The sequence below is a fragment of the Python bivittatus genome, unplaced genomic scaffold (assembly GCF_059951505.1).
Source record: "Python bivittatus isolate LINGU-HERP-01145 unplaced genomic scaffold, Pbiv_v1 ctg000480_np1212, whole genome shotgun sequence".
Lineage (NCBI taxonomy): Eukaryota > Metazoa > Chordata > Lepidosauria > Squamata > Pythonidae > Python > Python bivittatus.
In genome coordinates this window covers 96,330,561-96,352,592 of record NW_028277075.1, presented here as the reverse complement: position 1 = coordinate 96,352,592, position 22,032 = coordinate 96,330,561, and the positions used below count along the sequence as shown (strand labels likewise).

The following is a 22,032-nucleotide window of genomic DNA, read 5'->3' as shown; positions in this document are numbered from 1 at the left end:
AGGTAGCGATTCTATGTGCAATATGCACTAATGTACATCAAGTACAAATGAAGGAAAACTCAACCTTTTAAACAGTTTCAAGTCCCAATCCAGAAACTGACACATGCAACATGTGCTGCCCATAGAGTTCTGTACATGCCTAGCACTCACCACATAGAAAGCAGTGTCACTTTGTTCCATGGTGTCTACAAGTCACTGGTCTCAATGCTGGGAATCACACATGCAGCTCAAGTGCTGGATATAAAAATCCAGCTCCACACATCATGTTTTTGCACATGCACTTCCTGATCCAGCAGGTTACATGCCTGCAGAAGATTCTACAGTCACCATTCTAGTGGGATGGTGCTGAAACTATACATACCAAATCGCTGGTGTCTCAGTTTGGTAACTACTGGCTTCCAAAAATTACAAACTGTTCTCCATGTTGTGAAATAAACACGTATGCAAGGTGCCCATGTTTTGATATGTATTTTTATTTCCCTGCAGTTTTCACTTATCAAGAACAAGTAACAGGGAAAGTTGTCTGAACTAGTGCATAAACAAACATTCTGAAACACCACTACACGTATCTAATTTACAAGAACCGTATAAAAAAAGTCACTAAAACACTACACTACGAAGGTGTCCAACGCTTACAGTCAGACTTTTTCCAACCCGTTACTTGCCTTGTAGCCACAGGAAAACTTTCCAAAATTGAAAGACAATCTGCCATGACCCTCCCCCCTCCCCCATTACCTGGGATGGCTCGATATCTAGACATCCAATAATTATTGCAATGATATATAATGCAATACATACCTGGTAAAATATCATTTATGTGGTGTGTTACAGTTAAAAGCCGGTTAAATTATGCAGACTTCAGATAAAATATAATCAGTTGAAAATTTTCTTCATATCTGCACAGTTTAATATGTGCTAGATGCATAATTTGTACTAGTCAGGTTTTCTGTGTAATTATTTTTTATAAATTGGTATTATAAATAGAAATATACATTCAAAATATATGGAAAAGTGGGTTACTACATTAAATTTGCATGTATCGATCCATCCCTTTCCCCTGCACAGTAATAGAAAATACTATTTTGCCTTGAACTTCATATTTGACAGTGAAATGCCACTAAAGTATTTACCAAAAAGTCCATCTAAAATTGTGAAACAAAATGAACCAAGTGAAAACTTTACATTTCCTTTAGAAAAAAATTACAAGAATTTTTCCTAGCTATGAATCTTTAACTTTTTTTTAGACACAAAGTTGGATTTATTTTTTACAAGATACAAAATGTAAACATGGCAAAATAAATAGTTAAAACAAGTGATGCAGGATCCCATTTCATGCTCATGATCCCATTTAAAGAATTATTTTTAAATCCATTCAGTTGCAAATTCAAGTGCAAAAGCATGATGATGAATATCTACTATTCAAGTAACAGAAATAATATTGATGATACAAATAAACTATTTTACAAGGTAGTGATTTTCCCAATTTTACAAAATGTACATTATATATCGACTTAATATACGATATGATAGTCCGTTTAGGTCCATTTTAGTCCCCTGTGATCCACAGAGTTTTGTTTTGCATTCAGCTGGAATATAAATGACACCATCAGCACACATGGAGTTACTGCTTTAGGTTATGTCACCTCCATTGCTACTGTTGTCTCTGCTATTCCATTCAAACCCAATCTTTCTGGCTCATGGTTCTCTCTGAAAATGAAAGAGAGAGAAAAGGGCAAATAAATAAATAATTTTAAGTACTAATTCCATGTATAATTTCTTAATATTTGACATTATGTTAATATCGTAAGAGATAATAAATGAGAATAAATATGAGAATCTGAGAAATGCTAAAAACACAGCAAAGCTAAAACTTTACTGGGAAGAGAATGACAACATTTATGCAATATTTCCCAGAATCATCTCTTCTCACACTTCTTCTCAAACAGCATTTGAAAAATAGTCTGTTGCACAGCATGCAGAATGGGAATAAAAATTATCAGAGAATCTTAATTTTCATTAGAAGGATAAAATAATTTATAAACAAATGCCATACATCATCTATGGAATTTCAGATTTTTCCTGAAATTTGTAATATAAAATCATTGGCTGAATTAGCCTTCTAGTTATGAGGGCGAATCTTTTGTCATTATAGCTTCTTGTGCTTTCCCATGGCTAATTCATTAAAAATTATGCACACATTTTTTCCCCAACAAGATACACAAATCAAATATAGCTATTACATAATTCAGTCTTTCTTGGGTTATGATTTGCTGATACAATCCACTTTCTTTTAATAAATAAATAAATAAAAACAGGCACGGCCATGTGAACAGCCTGTTGCATTCATGTCCAACAGACACACACCTTGCTATGCTGCTGATGGCACTGCTTGGAGTCACCTTTGGCACTCTATCCATACTGGCAGCAACTGTGGCAAGTTTTAAGGCGGTTGGCGATGGTGCTGAAGTCCTTGCATTGATATGTACATTGACTGGAGAAACAACACTGACATTGTTGAGGTGCACTGCATTGGTGAGACAAGAATTGTTCATGGGAAGTGTTTGAGAGCTGTTTGTGCACAATGCTGGGATTAAATGGTTTGTGGTGGTGTGACCGACTGTCCTTACAAGTTGTACAGCTGAGATCCCTGGGCTAGATGACAGAGCCATATTGGTGGAATAGAGAGTTTTTGATGTTGCTGTTCAAAACAAAACAGATATACTCAATAAGGTTTCAGATAAAATAAAATACATTAAATAAAACCAAGACCACCCATCCCACCTTAATGCCTTCTAGATATGGCATATTCTATATGTTGGGCTAAGGGTGATGCAAACTGTAGTGCAACACATGTGGAGGACACCAGGATGAGGCAAGCTGTGAAGCAATAATGAAAGTGACCCATGTCCAAACATTAGGACTCATCTCTAACATTCAAAGACTTACCAAAGTACTTTAAATGTATATAAGAATTTGCAGATGCCCAACAAGAATTGTGCCATGTAAGTAATTAAAAGGATCAAAATCTTCCATACTATAACTCAATTAAAAAAAAAATCCATCAAGGGCATGAGCTTCAAATTTATTCTCTGCTATACAGGGATTTATTCATTTCCTAATTTTATTCCCCTATCAAGCATTTTTTTCAGATTGATCTTAACTAAAAAGTAAGCATTAGCAACAGCTTGTTACAAACTAACATGAAAATAATACAACAAAGAAAAACATACCTGTTGGCTGAACAACACCATTGATATTGTGGCTGGCACTCTGTTCCTTTGTCACCTCACTCCGATTGGGAGCAGGTGCACTCACCACTGCAGATGCAGCAAAATGGGCACTAGCTGAGTCAAGCGTTTTTGACATGCAGTCAGAAGTGCTTGAGCCCTGGGAAATGTGCACAACAGTTTTCATAATTACAGACTATTTGTAAGAAACTGTCAAATTAACTCTTGATATAAACAGTAAACATAATGATCCAGATCCAAATGGTGTCTTCCCAATGACAGAACTGTTTCCAACTCCTATATAATATCTGGTAGTATCTGTATGGCTGCAGGGGAGGGAAGGGCTGCTTTGAGTGAACAAGCAGGCTTTCAACAGCTCCAGATTAGGTTCTGTTGGCTAAATAGTCAAAGGTCTTTGCTTTTACCTTTGCCATTTAAAAATCTGTTGTCCAGTGCTGAAATTGTAAGAGCACCTTTTTTAAAAATGTAAACGTCTCCATATCCCTTCCTAAAAGGATAAATTTTTATTTACGTATGTATATAGGGTAAAGAAACACAGATAAGTATAAGTAAAGAAACTGAAAAACATGCTATATTGCAACCGCTAATGAGATGTAAAAATATCAAAACACTCAAAATAATTTCCATTGTGTTCAGATATTAATAGTGTCATAATTTTCAAGGAAAGGCACTATTTTATACTATTAGAGGGGGGTTTATTTAGATTTTTTTATCTCACCTTTATTAATTTTATAAACAACTCAAGGCAGTGAACATACTAATACTCCTTCCACCTCCTATTTTCGTCACCCAGCCAGCATTTAAGTAATGTTTACATTTAAGTAATGTTGAACCAACACTACTAAGGAGGTGGGGGGAAACTGATTCAGAAATGTATGTCAAATTCTAAATATTAATAACAAATCACTAATGTTCTGTATTATATTATAAATTAGCTGATTTCTTTTATTTGCAGAAGCTTGTTGCCCAAGAAAACTCATGCCTTAAAGAATAACACTGTGAATCTGCTACTCTTTAAGGTGCCCTCAGACTCCAGTTTTTTTGCTGTCACAGACTCCAGTATAATGGTTACCATTTGGAAAAATTATGAGGCTACTTGTATGAGTTAGAAGAAAATGGATTTTTCTAGAACAGATAAGATAGGCACACAAGCACTTATAGTATTGGGTTATAATCAAAAATGCACTACAGTTTATGGACTATAATCAATGGACAGACATGACTGTGGCAGTCCTTTTTTTAAATTGCCACAATCATAGAAATTGCATTTATCTACCCATTTAGGTTGCATGTTAAGTTTTCCTGTGTATATTAGAGACTGGTCTATTTGGAATAGATATGAGGACAAAAAATGGAGTCATGGGAATAAGTCTTAAGGGTGAACTAGTCTTAGAACTTTATCCAGTGGTGGTGGGTGGGGAGAGAGAATCTAAGAAGAAGCAGAACTGGTTCTACATTTGTTCCTGGAATATGAGAAAAATAATTTTAAAGAAAAGTGTTTGTTACCTGTGCTTTTGGATACGTCTGTTGGGACTGATGCTGAGACTGCTGTTTCTGCTGGAGCTGAGCAAGTTGCTGCCTTTGCATTTGAACTAACTGCTGTTGATGTGTCTGAAATTGTTCTTCTGTAATACCCCCAGTTACTGTAGAAAGGAAGGAGACTATGCTTGAATTTAAGGGTTCAATGTCCTATAAGTCATTGCAAACTTACATGGATTGTGAAGCAGAGCAAGTTTTAAATAGCTACATTACATAGTGCAATGAATCTCTATGGAATTATCATTTTAAAGTAAATGGACACTGCTTTGGTTAGTTGTCTACTTCTTATAAATTAAACAGCTGATGCTATCTCAAAAAAGAGGAATGTACAGTTTAAGAAAACTAACTGAAAAGAGTTTATATTATTTATTATGAAAAACCACCAAAAAGAAAACCAGCAGTTTCAACTGCAATTACATCATCAATCATTAACTGATTTATTATGTCTGTAGTATTCCAAATATCAATGAGTTTCTTGAGTAACCTTGAATATTTTGCTGTGATTTGAAAAGCATGGATATACTGTTAGATGTAATAATTGCTAGAGTTAGTGAGTTGGTGGCCAGCAAAATAATAGTTAGGGTAGTTTCAGAATGAAAATATTTAATGAGACAAAGGAGATCAAGTCATTCACATGCCATATCAACAGGCCTGTTTGCACATTACATCTACCTATAGTTAAGTATCTTGTACCTCCTGGATTCTTCAGTCCTCCCCTCCCCACTACTCCATACTATAGCTAGCAAATGGCAACAGATGGTTAGTTCAAGATTTAGCACATAGTCTGAATGTAGGCTCATGCTACTTCTAATCTCAATGAAATGGAAAATGTGGCTATAAGCAAGCCTATCACAAATAATGGAACTCTAACAACTATTCATATTTTTCTTGTATCAATTATCTCAGTTAATGATTTAAATGTAGATTTTCCATTTAAATAGCTTATGATTCATACTGTATAAATGCACAAGGAAGTTAACCAAGGAGCAAAATGCTATGCACCCAAATCACATATTTAAGCACCTGTCTGGTTGAGAAATTAATACCTACAACACATGAACTTCTTAATGCACATAGCTACTCCATCAGAAGTTTTGTATCATTTGCCCTTTGTTATGTTTAACAGCTGACACATCATGCAAACTCCCACTTATATTGATGAGAGAAGAGTTTCCGTAGTCTTTCACTTCATTTTCACTTATACTATTCCAATTTAGCATTTCCAGAAAACCACAAGTATAATCGAGTCTGGAAATAATCTTTGGATGGTCAATTAAATCGGCTTGTGCATTCCAACCAAAGTTGGCTTATTTAGAAACTGACAGGCTTTGTTAGTCAGTTATGTTTATATAATTTTTTTATGAGAAACATTATTCCAGATGTCACCACAGGTTTCTAAATAATTACTCAAATCGATGAAAAGAAGCTAGAACTGAGCTAATGAGGCTAAAACCTGATCAAAAGGTTTATGGTCGTGATGAAATTAGATGATAACATACAGTATATTTGTAGCTATAATATAGAAGGGATAGAAAAATTTTCAACTATTTCAGTTCCATTTGAGTTTTCAATTGCATTTATAACACAAGAAAAATCTCAGATATTTTGCAACTCCAGACCCTGTTTCTTCACATATAAAGAAATTGTTTTATGTAAGCACCAGGGGCAAAGAAGCTCTCAACCATGCTATGTTATAACATATTTATTTCATATAATGAGAAGGGCTTAAGACTAAAATCAGAAAAAGCCATGTTTTGATATAAACTGCATTAACATTCTCTCTTCTTAGGTCAGGGTTGGGCAATCTTTTAGTAAGCAGAGCTGCACATAATACTTTTAGGACAGCAAGATGAGCCAAAGTAGGCAAAGTCATTTTATACATATGGATAGGGCCAGGATTTTCTGTATTTTCATGAGTTGGAGGGAGAATGTTCCAGGATTTCTTTGTTGCAACTTATACTGTGAGTTCATTTTAGAGTTTATATTACAGTTTGTAGCTACTGTAATTACAGGAGATTCTGTGTACCATAAAAACTCTGGGGCTTCAGCTTACTCATTCCTGTAGTAAATATTGCTTATCTCATCAATACTCTTTCCTCCAAACTCTATTAAAACTTGTGATTTTAAAAAAATGGGAATGGGAAAGGGGAGCTCAGTACACCCTCCCACCCTGATAATGCCCCCTTGGAGGGAAAGATTTCAAGAGAAGTTGGAAAAACAGGACAGTTGCAACTCAACTGAATTTATGTAGCCTTTGTTCAGATCTTCACATTTAACCTAGGAAGGTTGGGAATGAAGAAAAGGGGCAAAATGCATATCCTCGCATTTCTATCATTGTTACAATTATCCAGTGCCTGAAGAGAGATCTACAGTTTATCCTGAGGTCGAACATGATAATGTGCATAATATTCGAGAAAGTTTTGTTTCAGTCAGTTCATTTCCCCCCACCACAAATTGATATGTTACTGTATGTACGATGCAGTAAAAGCTATTGCAAACGGTTCATCTGTAATAAAGTGCATCATTTAATCTTTTTCTCTCTTTTAAAAAATCACCACACATAGAAAATCTAGGGCGCTATAGCTAGTTTAGCTAGTTGACTCTCTCTTTCTCTCTCTTTGTAAAATAGTAAGTTGATCAATTACAGAAAATGTCGTTAATCAGCCATTGGATTTCAGCTTCTATTAGTCACAGCAGACATGAAAAATAGCAAGGTAGTATGGCAGTTATAGTCCAAAACTTTAGACATATTAGGTTGCCTTCTCCTGGTCTGGAGATTTACAAAAGGGAAGACATAAAACTGGGCTTGTGTTAAAGAACTTTTCACATCTCTTTCAAAAAGAGGAGGGTCACTTTCAGAAATACTGCTCTGGAATACATGCACAGAAACATTTCAGCAATGCAGACTCTTCATTAAGAAGATGCCAGAAAACCTTTTTAGCAGAACTTACTATTAGTGTTTTTTACACCATCTCATCAATCCACAATGTTGCCCTCAGACTAATTTCAAACATCCTATACAAAAATTCAATTAAGACATTGAGAGTTATCAGCCCCTTTTCCTGAAGCTTACTACTTGGAACAGAAATAAATGTTTAGCTTTGGTCCTAACCCTGCAGCCCTCAACAGAAAAAAATGGCTGCCTACTCCAAAATTAAAGCATTTGTTATCATAACATGAACATTTCCTCACAAACCAACATATATTTGAATTAGCAGAATCTATAGAGTGATTAAGAATGCAATCCAATCAAGATGGCGTAAGACTTACTCCTGAAAAAGTGTCCATAAGTAGGGGACATCACCAACATTTCTGATTGTACAAAGCCATCAAAATCCATATTTTGAGAGACAGAGATCTGTTAATGGCATTGCACTTAACTTCCAATTATAAATTCTGTTTTAGAGTTTTCTGCACAAAACATGTGACGTACTCTTATCTCTTTAGAATTATTGTTTTTCGGAGGAGGAGATTAGGTTTTCATATCTAATGTTGCTATTTTTGTTCCCCAAATATAATTAATGATATTTTGACTGTTGTGTAGAATATGGTCCATCAGTTTTAAAAGTAGTATCTTTGGGTTCTATTAGTAATTATCACAATTCTATCTAGTAACCATTTTGCCAAACTTACTTAATGTATTGTTTGGATACTAGATCATGGTCAGATTTAAAACACTATCTGCTAACTAATAGCCTCTCCTTTCAATATGGAACAAATGTTGTTTTTGGCATCAAATATACATTGCAAAAAGCATAAAATATATTTAGACCATGTTTTGTTTTTATGAACTGCTTTCACATATTCTTCTTGCAGAGATTTCGCTACCAGCCTAGGTAACTTCAGTGCGTAGGGGAGTGAAGTTTGCTGACTGTTTATATGTGGTAGCTTGTCTTACCAGCTTTGACTGGGGTACTGTTTCTTCCCTGATTGCATTTTGGATGGCTTATTTTTTTTTCTTTGATTGTTCTTGTTTGGTGCTGGTTCCTGCTTATCTGGATGTTGGTTAATAGGTATGTGATGAGGAAGAATGTGTTTAGCTCTGTTCACCCCTTTCCTTGACCTTCTGTTGCTTCCTTTCTTGAATCGTTTGTAGATGGATCTTATCTTAATGTGTCTATTAATGGCTAGTAGTTGGCTATGGCAATTTATCTGTTAATGGCTAGGGGTAGACCATGGCAACTATAGGGTAGATCTACTGAAATGAATGAAATTTATATTATAATTAACGATGACTCACTTCAACTCAACTTAATCATCCTTATTTATGTCAACAGCATAATTTCTACCCTTCATAAAATTTGTTCTTGAAAATACAACACAAAACTATATGTACAGTTTTGGCAATAACAGTTGTGTTGTCAGATGTAATTGATGTTAACATAAGAACATCAATCCTTCACTTTGACAACCGATAAAATGTTAGGGCTGATTGTGCTTTTAGCAAACCTAAGGGGAAGTTTTGACAAATTTATGGGCTTAAGGGCCTACGATATTTGAATGGCACCAAAATATGTTACTTTATATAGGAATCAGACTTGCTAACGATGATATATAAAACAACCAAGCCATTTTTGTTTACCATGCTTAGAGAGTACATGAAGAATAGCCAAGAAGCAAGTTGCTAAAGTAACTATACTTAAAATATTATTGAATTATGGCCAAGTTCTATCACTGGATTGTAAAATAGAATACTATATATGCTACAATTCCATGAAAGCACATGTTGGGGACGAGCCCTCCTCCATCTCCTTTAAGCTTGTTTAGAAAGGCAGAAGAAGCCCAGCCAGGTAACCCAAGCTATCTGTTCTTGAAGGTATTACCAAAAGGTTATTTTTTATTGTTTAGTTTTAATTTCAGCATTAAATCACCTTGGCTGCCTTTGCATGAAGAAAGTATATAAAGACTTAAGTCAGAGTAGCAAAGTAATACAGCACAAGACCAACATTCCTTTTCCAGCTTCTATAACATGTAGAACCAGAGGTTTTGCACTTTTTTGGGTTTTGAGTGTTTTTGTTTTTGTTTTTTTAAGTTTAAGGGATAAACTGAGTACCTTAACTTGTACCCTCTTTCATACCTTAAGCAGCCTGAATCCTCCCAAAACAACAATTCTTCCTACCTTTAGAGTACAGCTCTCAAAATTTTGTACAAGGTTTACTGGGGCCCTCAAGCCTATGGAAGTTGCTCTCTCCATCAATACATACAGATGCTCAAAAAACACTGAACACTGCAGGAGGGGATAACTAGAGCTACCAATCATTTTATAATTCTTTATGAATAGGGTTTGTGAACAATGACTAGAAAGTTTATGAACAATGACTACAGAAATCTTAGATTCAAAAGTAATTCCTACCAGGTGACTGCAGTCTAAATTTGTAATCCTATATACCAACCTAATTCTCTCTGCTCCATAGCTTGGGAAAATCAGCTACTGTCCATCATTAGGAGCTAAGTCTCATTTCACTCAATGGAACTTCTGAGCAGATTGTCCTGTAAGGGATTTATACTTTTGAGGCCACAATCATACACATATCTGGGAATAAGCTCCATTAACAGAGTAGGTTTATTTTTGAGTCAGTAATCATATAGTAATTTTTAAGCCACCATGGGAGTGTTTCTATTATATAAAGCTGTCAAAAATATTTAAAGAAAACAAAAATGTTTTGTGATATTGGATTTCCTTCATTTCCTTCTCCCTGATGACCTTCCAAATCTACAATAGGGGCATAAATGTAGAAGGCAGAATTCTACCAGCTGACAGACATATCAGGATGTAACCAGTGTTGTTAAAGCTATAAATAAGTTTCAATGAAGTTTGAAAACAAACTATTGCATACTGTATTCTTTACCTACCATACTACCTACCTACCCATCCATCCACCCATCACACTATTTCCTTTCAGGATAAGCAACATTAAGCAAAATGCAGAAAAATTGAATTGAGGCACAATATAAGAAAAAGAGAAGGAAACATAGCCAAACTGAAGTTTCATCAACACCATTCACTATACTTCATACTCTTCTATTCTTGCAAGTCATCTTTGCTTCTATCATCTCCATACACTGTTTCACACATAACTCTTGAGGAGCTCATCAACTCCATCTAGCTGCAACATTATTGGTCTTGCAGTTCAATCCTCATTCTCTCTGACAAAAACCACTTATTTTATACTGGACACACGCAGTTCTGTACTGACACCAGTTTCATTCAGCACCCATTCATACTTGACTCAATCTCTTCTTGTTTTACTGCACACATTTCTTAAGTACCTCAAACCTACTGCGTTTAACTTATTTTTCTGTTTCTCCTGACCAACTGTTGTATTATGTGAAAGAAGATTAATATTTTCCCCAAATAAAACAGGTGTGATATCTTAAACTCATGAACCATATAGCAATGGAGGCTACTTGATCACTATGCACAATTGTTTAAGTTTACTGAAAATATTTCTGTTTTTTCAAGCTTTGCAGTTTTTTTCTGGGGACAAAATCTTTATGACTGAATTTTCTCTAATACAGAAACAGTGTACCATATGTAAATTCAGTTATTATCCTCAGTTTTAGCTGTTCATTACAGGATGGTATGAGAACAGATGAATACTCCCAGAGTTGTTTGGAGCTGGGTGGTGTAAAAATTTAATAAAATAAAATAAAGTAAAATAAATAAAAATACAATGTTAAGGACTAGATTGAAAGAGACAATATTGCTAATTCAGTTTCAATAACAGAAAACTGAAAGAGGGAATGTAGAAACTTCTTGTAATACTTGGTTGGCCAGCATAAGCTTAGTATTTTTTGCATAGCAGTGGGCTGAAACTGACTCTTATGAAAACATTATTAGGACTGTACTTTTTTCCTATGCTTAATAGTATACTTTAATATTAATTTTATATGCCTGAGTACAGCTTTGCATAGTGATAGTATTTATTTTTCTGTAACCCCACCATTACAGCTGTAACAGACATACACACCACTGACACTCTTTAGCCAGGATTCAAATGAAAGATAAAAAATGTATTTAAAGGTTAATGTTGTAAATCTTTGCCTACCTGATATCCCATTCTTGCTGGTGTTCAATAAAGCTACAGAAGGTGCAGAAACTCTTTTATTATTCACAGCCTGCCCTGGTTTCCTTGAGGTACATTCTTCACTATCACTGTCCTGTACGTTTAGTAGCCTTGGTTGGAAACACTGCAGTCGACATGACCTGATATTGCTTAATATTTCAGAAAGGGAAAGTTTATTTCCACAATGTTTATTGGAAGCATTGGTCCGTGAAAAATTAGAAGAAATGTCTATATTTTGGGAAGAGCTTGAATAACTATTTAGCATATCTGGATCAATCTGCTTCAGGACAGGATCATTTTCTGTGGCTATCCGGTCCATCAATACCCTGATTTTAAAAGAAATAAAAAATAAATGTTACTAACTATATAAAATACTAAATACTTGCACCAAATATCCAACAAGAGAAGCCAACAAGAGGAAAATATCTTATTTTACCTTCCACCTCTCCCAACTCGTCTTCTTGCAAATCCTATACATCTTCTTGGAACTGTAAGAGTTGTGAGGCAATGCCTATATCTTAGCTTATCCAATTCTGCCAGTTCTGAATTTTCATGAGAATAATTGGTTTGGTCCAAATGAGCCTAGAGAATAATGAATTGAAGACTGATTGATGATTAAAGACTTATATGGCTGCCCATCTTAAGAAACACAGCTCTGGGTGACTCACAACAGCAATAAAAATAAAAAAACAATAAAAGCAGAAAAGCAAAAACCTGGCACCTCAGCCATCCTCCTCTGATGCATCCAACAAAACTATCCCCAGGCTCCAAACTCACACTATCCCAGCACTTGGAGGAAGAGTCGGTTCTTTATGGCCTTCCGGAAGACTATGAGAGTGAAGGCCTGCTGAATCCTGGGGGGAAGGGTCTTCCACAGGGTAGGGGCTACTACAGAAAAGGCACACTTCTTAGGTCCCACTAGAGGGCAACATTTAAGGGAAGGGATCTGGAATGTGCCCACGCTCTATCTGACCTGGTAGAATGTGCAGATATCCTCTGTGAGAGGTGATTCTGCAAATAAGCTGGCCTGTGCCATGTAGGACTTTAAATATGATAACCAGCATCTTGAATTCCACCTGGAAAGAGACTGGGAGCCAGTGCAGCTTACACAACAGGGGTATAATATAAATGAACTGTGAAACTACCAACACTGTGCATGCCACCACATTCTGGACCAGTTCACTTCTGGGTGGTCTTCAAGAGCAGCCCCCTATAAACTGCATTGCAGTAGTCCAACCAGGAAGTGAGCATGAGTGACTGTGAGCAATGCCTTCCAGTCCAAGAATGGGCACAACAGTATTCCTACAGGGAAAGAGTGACTAGCTCCAGTGATCCATTAACATTAGGACTGTTATAAAGGTCCTTGCAATGGAATTCATTCCTACAGTAGATGCTAACAAATACGATAAATCTAGTATAGTAACAACATTTAGGCCATCTTTGGAATTTAAGCACTTCAAATTTCATCTCCCTTCCATTTCTTAAAATGGATTGGAATATTAGGGGCTTCCTGGTCTGATACTTGGCTTTTCTCCTCCTCAGACATGCATTCACTGTTTTTTTATAAGAACATAGGTGACCAGAACATGTGTTCAATTCAAAATGGAAGACTGCTTCCAAAATTCTATTTAATTATGACAGCCAGAAGAGCATTGTTGGTAAAGGTAAGATATATACTTCTGGAAATTAATAAATGAAATAACTGAGTTGTGTCTGAATTCTGAATATGCCTAATGTGGCATTTAAGTCTAGAAGCAGACTGAGCATATGAAGCCCATATTAAGACTGGATTAAGAGTTCAGAGCATCAGTCATCAGTTACTGAAATGGAGAAAAGCAGATATAGCCATTTATATTGTAGAGCCCAAGATATAATTCAGTTACAGTCTTGTAATTCAGTTAAGGCCATATCAGTAATTAAAAGCAACACAACAATTTTGTCCTCTAGTATACTGTATCTTGAAATACTTCAACAACATATACAAGTCCACAACTTGTCAAATTTAATAGCCTTTGCTAATAACACTGCAACTAACATGATCTGGTACAATTTCATTTATAAATAAAAACCTTTCTAAAATACCTGGAGTAAAAAGGAAGTAGAGAAAGAAGGATAATTTTAACACAGAAATGATTCAAAATATTTTTTCTTCTGACTAAAAATCAGTCTTTTGTGCCAAAGGAATTAAGGTTTTTTTAAAAAAAAAGTAAAAAATCCTTACAGCATAATATTGGCATCCTGCTCTTCTTCTAAATGCACAGGGTCCATCAGGATCATTTTCTTCTTCTGGCTCAGATACTGGTGAGGATACCTAGAAGCCAAATAAAACTAATTTAAAAACAAGGTTAGTTCATCACTCCTGGTGAATATTTCCTCAGCTAGGTTTAAGTCATTTTCACAATCCTAACCTGTTCTTTGGATTCCAAGTTACTATTAATATACTGTATGGTATTTTAACCAAACATCATACCTTTAGTCATAAATCCTTTTTTTAATTTTAGAAAAAAACCTTTCAAATTCACATTGCTTCCCCCCCACCCCATTTTTATCCAAATATAAATCAGGATTCTTCCACTTACATATAAAAAAGATCTGCATTATAATGTGGCTGACATGTATTACCTGGGGGAATTCATCTTCATCTGAACTGTGGAAGTCATATTGTTTGATATCACTTTTACTGATCGCAGGCAAAGGCTCAGTAGTAGACTGCTGAGGATTTATTACACTCTCAATTTTAGGCTTCTTTGGATACTTCTTCTTTTGACGGACAACATCGGACACTTCCTCTTTTAGAGATGAATGGTGAGCATGCTGTTTGTATATAGTAAATTGTGGACAAAACCCCCCACATTGTTAATAATTACCTTGTTTTCATCAGATAGTAAACAACTTATTCTCCAATCGCCCCCCCCCGCACATACATACTATGAAGCACTCTATCGTTCAGCTCTAACAGGTTGTTAAACAATTTTATTTACAAAACTCTGAATAAGTTGTACTCAGAGCATGTACTATTCAAACATTCAGACTTAATATTTATTGTATCTATCTTGTAACCCAAACTAAAATTTTAAACACCTAGTATTTCTAAATAATTTGTTTCTAGTATACATTGTTTCTCCTCAGTGAAAAACATAAGGTTCTTAAAACAGTCTTTCTCCTGTCTCAAATGCTGTTTAATTATTGGAGAAACAACAGATTTTTCCCCAAACTCATTTTAACTGTATACAATTCAACAACAGCTAAAGCAATCATTATGTTTTTAAGATTTACATGATCTTAGCATCCAAAACAAGAATGGAGCAAATAAAGAGTGATAAGTGCCTACAATCTAATAACCACTAGATGTCATCAAAGTTAAATAATAAAGAGAAACATTTAAACAAATCTAATTTTTTAAAAAATATTTGAAAGTTTTCAAAAATAATTTAATGATATTTACTACAAATAATGAAAACCTAAATGCTGCCAAGCATGGTCATCTCTGAAATAAATACAATTCTACTATTATATGGGTAGTGACTACTGTGTTAGAAGATGTTATTAAAAAAATAAATCATCAAATAATTAGCATGTATTGAAAATGCCTTTTTTCTGGTCATAAAACTGTCACAAACATATTAATACCTTGCTGATTTTTTAAAAAGAATCCTAATGATACACTGTCCTAATAGAGATTTAGAAGACGGTGTATCATTAGGATTCTTTAAAAAATCAACAACATTAATAAGTTTGCGACAATTTTATGACCAGAAAAAAGGCGTTTTCAATACACTGTCTTAATAGAGATTTAGAAGCACTTCTCGGAAAGCAATGGCAGACTGAAGACGGCTCCGCGAAGAGCGGAGCCAACAACCGTGGTGGAAAGAGGAGCCGGTGAATGGATCAGCTCCTTGGAACTCCTCTCTGGATTAAGGAGAGGACTAAACTAGCATCCATAAGTTTGCTCCACACAGAGGCTATCTGCAAAATGATCGTAAAATAGTCTCTGGCAGGTTTTAGAGCTCTGGGAGCCGGGGGTGGGGGGAATCATCTTGCCTAAGCTGTGGTCCAGCACCTTCAAAAGGACCCTGGTTTGCCCACTTCCTCTCTTAATCCCCTTAGGAAATTGTTATTGATTTTTTTTGGACGTTAAGAACCTTCAAAAGGGCAAGTTTCATTATGCCGGGAGAGTTTCTTTCTATCCTTGATTAAAGAAGTTTTGTGTAAATTTAGGGATTAAAAGGAAAAAAAAAACACTTTTGAAAAACAGCAAAAGGGGGACTAGAATGTTGATTTTGGAAAATTAAGGGGCCAGATGGACGTGAAAGAATATTTCCTGTGGGCCGTTTAAAATTTTATAAAAATATATATGAAGATTTTGAAATTAACTGTAAGAAATCCTCCTATGGGAAAGTTTTGTTGATTGGGAAAAAAATATGATAAGAGGGGACTTAGGCTGATTAGAGGGAACCAGAGAAAAATAAAGATTACAAATAAAGTAGAAGAGACCCCATTAATACAACAGAGCAATACTGTTTGACTATAGAAGAAATCAAGGATATTTGGTAACAATGTATTCAGAAATTACTCTTAAGATTGTCTGCCACTATAAAAATGGACTTAACAGAGGCTACAGAAGAGGAACAGATTTTACTGGACAAAATAGAGACTAGGGCTGATCTGAACGTGGATCTGAAAATGGATTTAGAATTGCCAGACTACAAATGATATGAAAAAAGATGCCACATTGGATTTACAAATGAAACTGGCTGATGACGTACAAATAATAAATCAGAAGAGTGACTTAGAAAGCTTTCTTATTTTGCATTTACAAAAGAGACACGTTAAACCAGTGAAGATGTTTCTGAGAGGAGACAAAGAGAAACTGATAAGAAGTCAACTTGTGGGACATTATTTGAAGGGATTAAAAATCAAGCTTTTTAAATGTAAACGGAAGGAATGTAAAGTGGATTTATTTGACCAGGGTTAAATATATACAGTGGAACCTCGGTTTACGAACTTAATTTGTTCCGTGACTCTGGCCACAACCCGAATTGGTTGCAACCCGAAGCAAATTTCCCCATAAGGTTCAATGTAATTACTGTTAATCCGTTCTGGCGTGGAGGACAGGGAGGCAGCTATTGCTTGGAGGGAGAGCCCCCCTCCCTATGACCATGTGTCAGGGGTGGAAAATGGCCACGGACCACGTGTGAGGGGCAGAAAATGGCCACACACGTGTCAGGGGCGGAAAAATGGCCGCGCACCGTGTCATGGGAGGGAAAATGACCGTGTTTCCTGTTCATACCCCGAGGAGGAGTTCGCAAACCGAAGCAAAATTTTGCGGCCGGAGCTGGTCGTAACCCGAAAAGTTCATTAACAGAAGCGTTCGTAACCCGAGGTTGTTTTGGTTTCTGGTAGCTATTAATGGAACTTTTTTTTTTTTAACCAGGACTGAATGACAAGGCTTTAAAGACTTGTTTATAGATAACAGATAAGATATGAGGAGAGATTTCTTTTGCTTTATTTTTCAGAGAAAGTGGTAAGTTGGAATACAAAATGGATTTATTTGATTAAGGTGAAAATATGTATTATCTAATATATGTTCAATTTAGATTGATTTTTATTTTGCTTTGATTCCTTTAATTGAAATAAACATAACAGGATGGGAGAAAAGAATTGTTACTGTATATTTGAAAAGCCTCTCATATTTCCACATTACATAGCTAAAACATCCTTCTAATTAAGCAATAAATATAACTACTAAAGTCATTTACCTTAACTTTACATTCTTGAACTTTGTGGTGATTTCCATTATGAAGAACTGCAGGAGTGGTGTTCATCTCTTTCTCAGCTGAATTAAGCTTAACTTCATTGAGTATTTCACCTCCATAATCACCCAAATGATATCTTTTAAAAAGTGAGAGAACAGTTTATAGATCATGGATATAGCATAATAAATGAATCTTTTAAAAAATGTATCTATTTTGCAGAAATCTGGCAAGATGTTCTGATCAACTATTAAATGGAGAACAGCAGATGAGAAATATTATTTTGCTTAAGGTCACTTTACGGCTGATGAAAGATGGAGTAATACTCTACCCAAGGTGCTATATTTATTAATTAAGGCAACTGCATATTGCAGCTTAAACATACTACTATTTGGAATGCAAGATGAACTTCCTTGATAAGAACGATTAACTTGAATAAAGTTTTACCTTTTCTCCACAACTTCTAATGTCAAATGTAGCAACTCTCGTTTCGTTTTCTCTCGTCTCTTAATCATCTCTAAAATTGTTATGGCTCTACTGAACTCTCGTCTTAGTTTCAGCATCTTCTCATAAGAGGCTTCATCATTTTTTCGATTCTGTTAGGAAGAAGATATCTGAATAAAAAACGTATCTTGAAGATGTAGTCTGAGTTTAAACTGGACTTTATTTAGCTTTACTAATAATGAGTATTTGGAGGGGCGAAGCCAAAATCATTTCAAGTAGAACTATCACCCTTCGTTGCAGCTTCTGGGACAACCAAAATCTGCTCAAGGGCTAGAATACCATGTAGAATGGGAAGTGCCAGTCTGGGAAGGAAGGGAAGAATCTCCAGAATTCAGGATAATCATCTTGCTTATGAGAAAAATATTCTCTGTTTGTGGACCAGATTTTTGGATCCAAGAGAAAAATGTGGGGGGAATGTCCCACAATCAACTAAAGGGAACTGGAACTCTCATAGCAGCTCTCTGCAACAACCCATGTGTTGAGAAAGCAGTGAATGATTTTCTAGGGAACTATTAATTGTGTTATTAATTTATTTTGATACATATCACACATCTTTTAGTAAGAGATATGTTTTCAGAATGGATGGAGATCTGAATTATGTAAGCAGCATTAAAATAGTGTATACGCACACACACAAAGCAGTTGTATTTAAACAGCAAAAAGGTAACAAAAAGCAGTATAAAATCATTCAGAATCAAATTAACTAAACAAACACGCAACTTTTCTGTGAAAAAATTGCCCGCTAAATTCTAACTGGTTGCACCACATTTAGCTGCAATAAATTGCAACCAAATGCTTCCTGTAGTTTGTAATCAGTTTTTCACACTGCTATGTAGAAGTTTCAAGCCATTTGTTAATAGTGACATACTAGAAAACTACTGAATTGAGATAATTACCTTTCTGGTCTGCATTTTCTCAGTTCTCCTCCGAAAAGCCACATACGGATCATTGTTGGTAGAACCATCTCTTTTCTCTTGTTTGATTTGGGGGATGAGGGATGGCCCTCGGCAGTTCTTACGTTTTCTTACCCAGTAGTCATAGACAGCCTTAATAAGATAATCATCCTCATTTAGCAGCAACTTAGCTTCCTGAAGTGTTACAAGCTGGAAAAAAATAAAAACATATTTCTATAACAATCTCATTAAAGATTTTAGTAGTTATTCTTTACAATAATTCAAGATGTGAATTCTCCATGAAGAAATGTAGAGAAAACATGTTGTACATATATAAACACAGTTAACACAATACATTTATCCATAATTTCTTCATTTCTCCATGAAGAATTCATTTCTCCATCATCTCTCTGGACACAGCCCCTGTATCTCTTGCAGGTCAAAATTTTAAGGAAAAAAATGGCACAAGAAAATTGCTCACACTTCTGGTAGCAAATACTACTTTAATCACTGGACTGATGCAAATGAATATAACATTATATTTACCATCATCAACAAGCTTATAAATTATTAAGAACTAAAACCAACATGTTGTTTATAATTTTAAATATTGACCAAATAACTGTGTAATTTTATCCATCAACTTTTCAAGTACTTAAAGTGTTAAGCTTTCCTCATGTCAAAGAAAGGTTTTCAAAAGTTATTTCATATTTTCATATTTTAATCTTTTTCAGGAGCTTAGCAAGTAGTTTTGGATACTGTACCATAAAAATAGCATACCTAAGAAGGACCTGGAATCTATAGCACATATGCTTCCAGCCCTTGAAACTACTCTTTAAAAACCAGGATCTAGCTACTTCTAGTCAGTATGAGATCTGTCCTGAGTTCTACACACACAAATGCTTCAGTTAATATTCTTTCCCTTTAAACACAGAACAAATAGTCCAGAACATTCAGACTATTTTTAAAATCTATTTTTTTCCACAGTAGCTAAGTCATTTTCTCTTTCTGTTGAAGAAGGAAAAACAAACTGGAAAATGTCAATCCTTCATTTTTACATAGGTATATTATTGCATTTTAGGGCTGTAGTATTTAGACTAAACTTTTTTCTTTATTATACAATGATTACAAGGATACTCATGATATTCATGATTAGATTGTGCTCACGCTATAGAAACACAACACTGAAAGAAAGAAGTACTACATTATCATGGAGAATAAAAAAAAGGCATGCAGGAGAAATAGTCTCTAAGAAGCTTTTCTGCTATGGCCAAAATGGAAGACACACCTAGTGGCCCTGATCAAACTAAAATTAGTCCTTTCTAATTCCCATTTAAATACATGGGATTTCAGTTAGTTACAACCTCACTGATTTAAATGGGACTTGAATGTAATTAACTTTATTTAGACTGGAGCAATTTACTGAGAAAACCTTTCAAACCAATTACCTAGCAACTCTTAGTCTTTCTTTCTAAAGACTATCTTATCTATTCCCAGTCAGATTTCTGAGGGGATATGAATTATTACTTACATTCATCCTCCCTCAATAGTTTCTAAAGATGACTTGGTAATCTATTTCAAGAAATATATTTCTTGGATAAAGTAAAATAATTTGATCTGCTTGCTTTTGTTATCACTTTTCTTTTTATCAAGCACCCAAAAGTACACATCATGAATTCTGAAGGTGACAGCTCTTATATGTAAAAATAAATTGTATGAATTGGTTCTTAATTTATGGTTGGCTGGTTCATTGATTTTAAGTGTCTTACACCACAAGGTCTATTAAACAGTTCAACTCCCACCCCTGAAAAATTATGTATATACTGGTATGCATCCAAGGTCTGTTGACTATCATAACCACAAACAATTATCATTTCTTTCAAATGTAAACTGATCAATTAATGAAAATTCATTACTTAGTTGAAAGACCAGACTTTTCACTTCATAACAGCAATGTACATTTTACTGTACTTATTTCTAAAATACCCAAAATCATATTACACATTCTTTATTTGTCAAAATTTTAAAAAGCCTAGCTAAGATGCTTTATAAAGCTTCAATAGGCTTCAACTATAAGGGCTTCAAAAGCTTCATTAATTTGATGGCAGCAAACAAATATTTCCAAATTGCTAAAACCCATATAATGAAATAGTACTGGTGCTTCAAAATAATGTCAAAATTTTCAGCTCATACATTAGGTATGCCTTATACTTGGTTCAATGAAGTCTGGATAAGTTCATGCTCTCTAAATCATAGTCAAGCTTTTGAATTAGTGGGTGCAGAGGTCGAACAATTTCTAATTTCAGTGAAAATTTTGAAATCTCACCATTTGACAGCATAAAGAAGCTGAGGATGCATGTGTCTAAACTGTAATCTGAATTAAAGTTCATGTTTTAAAGCAGAATAACAGCTAATAGCACTTTTAACTTAATAAAGGGTATGTTGGGTCTTTTTCTATATCAACTTATTTAAAATAATTATCAGACTTTCTGCATTCTGGAGTAATTCAAGTAATTCAAGACAGTTTAGATACAGATGTTTGAAATTAAGTGACGTATGGTTCATACTGGAGAAATGTACATGTATTGATCAAAGAAGGAAATAACATGTGGAATAATGTTTCCCTAATACTTCAAATGCGGCATTTGTGGAATTGATTGCTTTCTCATTGCATTCAACACAGCTGCAACAGGAGCAGGGCCATAGTAGCCTCAATCACTACCTGCCTAAATCATCTTGTTTTCTTGCCTGAAACAGTTACTATGTATTACAGGAAATAGCTCTCAAGATGAAACAACTTCCATGCAAGGCCTCTAAATATTATGGGAGAGGTATACACAAAGTGGAAAGCAGCAAAGAAAGCCACAGGAAAGGGAACAATGTAAACAAGTACTCCTTGAATAATTTATGTCATAACATTTCTTCTTAATTTCTTTATATAACATTAAGGATATACTGTATGTTCAGCATTTCCTCACAGTACGCTTAAGAAATTACTCATGCATTATAAATAAAGACATTCACATTT

The 22,032-nt window shown here is 34.9% G+C and overlaps 1 protein-coding gene across 1 annotated transcript in view; it reads right to left on the bottom strand.

The window, feature by feature from the left end:
- Positions 1–1,109: 1,109 nt before the first annotated feature.
- Positions 1,110–22,032, bottom strand: part of EPC2 (enhancer of polycomb 2) — a 46,616-nt gene continuing 25,693 nt past the window's right edge. The window contains exons 4-14 of the mRNA XM_007422628.4: positions 19,008–19,214; positions 18,055–18,203; positions 17,614–17,746; positions 14,477–14,668; positions 14,076–14,165; positions 12,291–12,436; positions 11,837–12,180; positions 4,755–4,891; positions 3,231–3,387; positions 2,365–2,698; positions 1,110–1,707 (exon numbers count right to left, since the gene is read on the bottom strand). Coding sequence (XP_007422690.1) covers positions 1,635–1,707; positions 2,365–2,698; positions 3,231–3,387; positions 4,755–4,891; positions 11,837–12,180; positions 12,291–12,436; positions 14,076–14,165; positions 14,477–14,668; positions 17,614–17,746; positions 18,055–18,203; positions 19,008–19,214 — 1,962 coding nt within the window. The 3' untranslated portion in view covers positions 1,110–1,634. The remainder of the gene's footprint in view (positions 1,708–2,364; positions 2,699–3,230; positions 3,388–4,754; positions 4,892–11,836; positions 12,181–12,290; positions 12,437–14,075; positions 14,166–14,476; positions 14,669–17,613; positions 17,747–18,054; positions 18,204–19,007; positions 19,215–22,032) is intronic.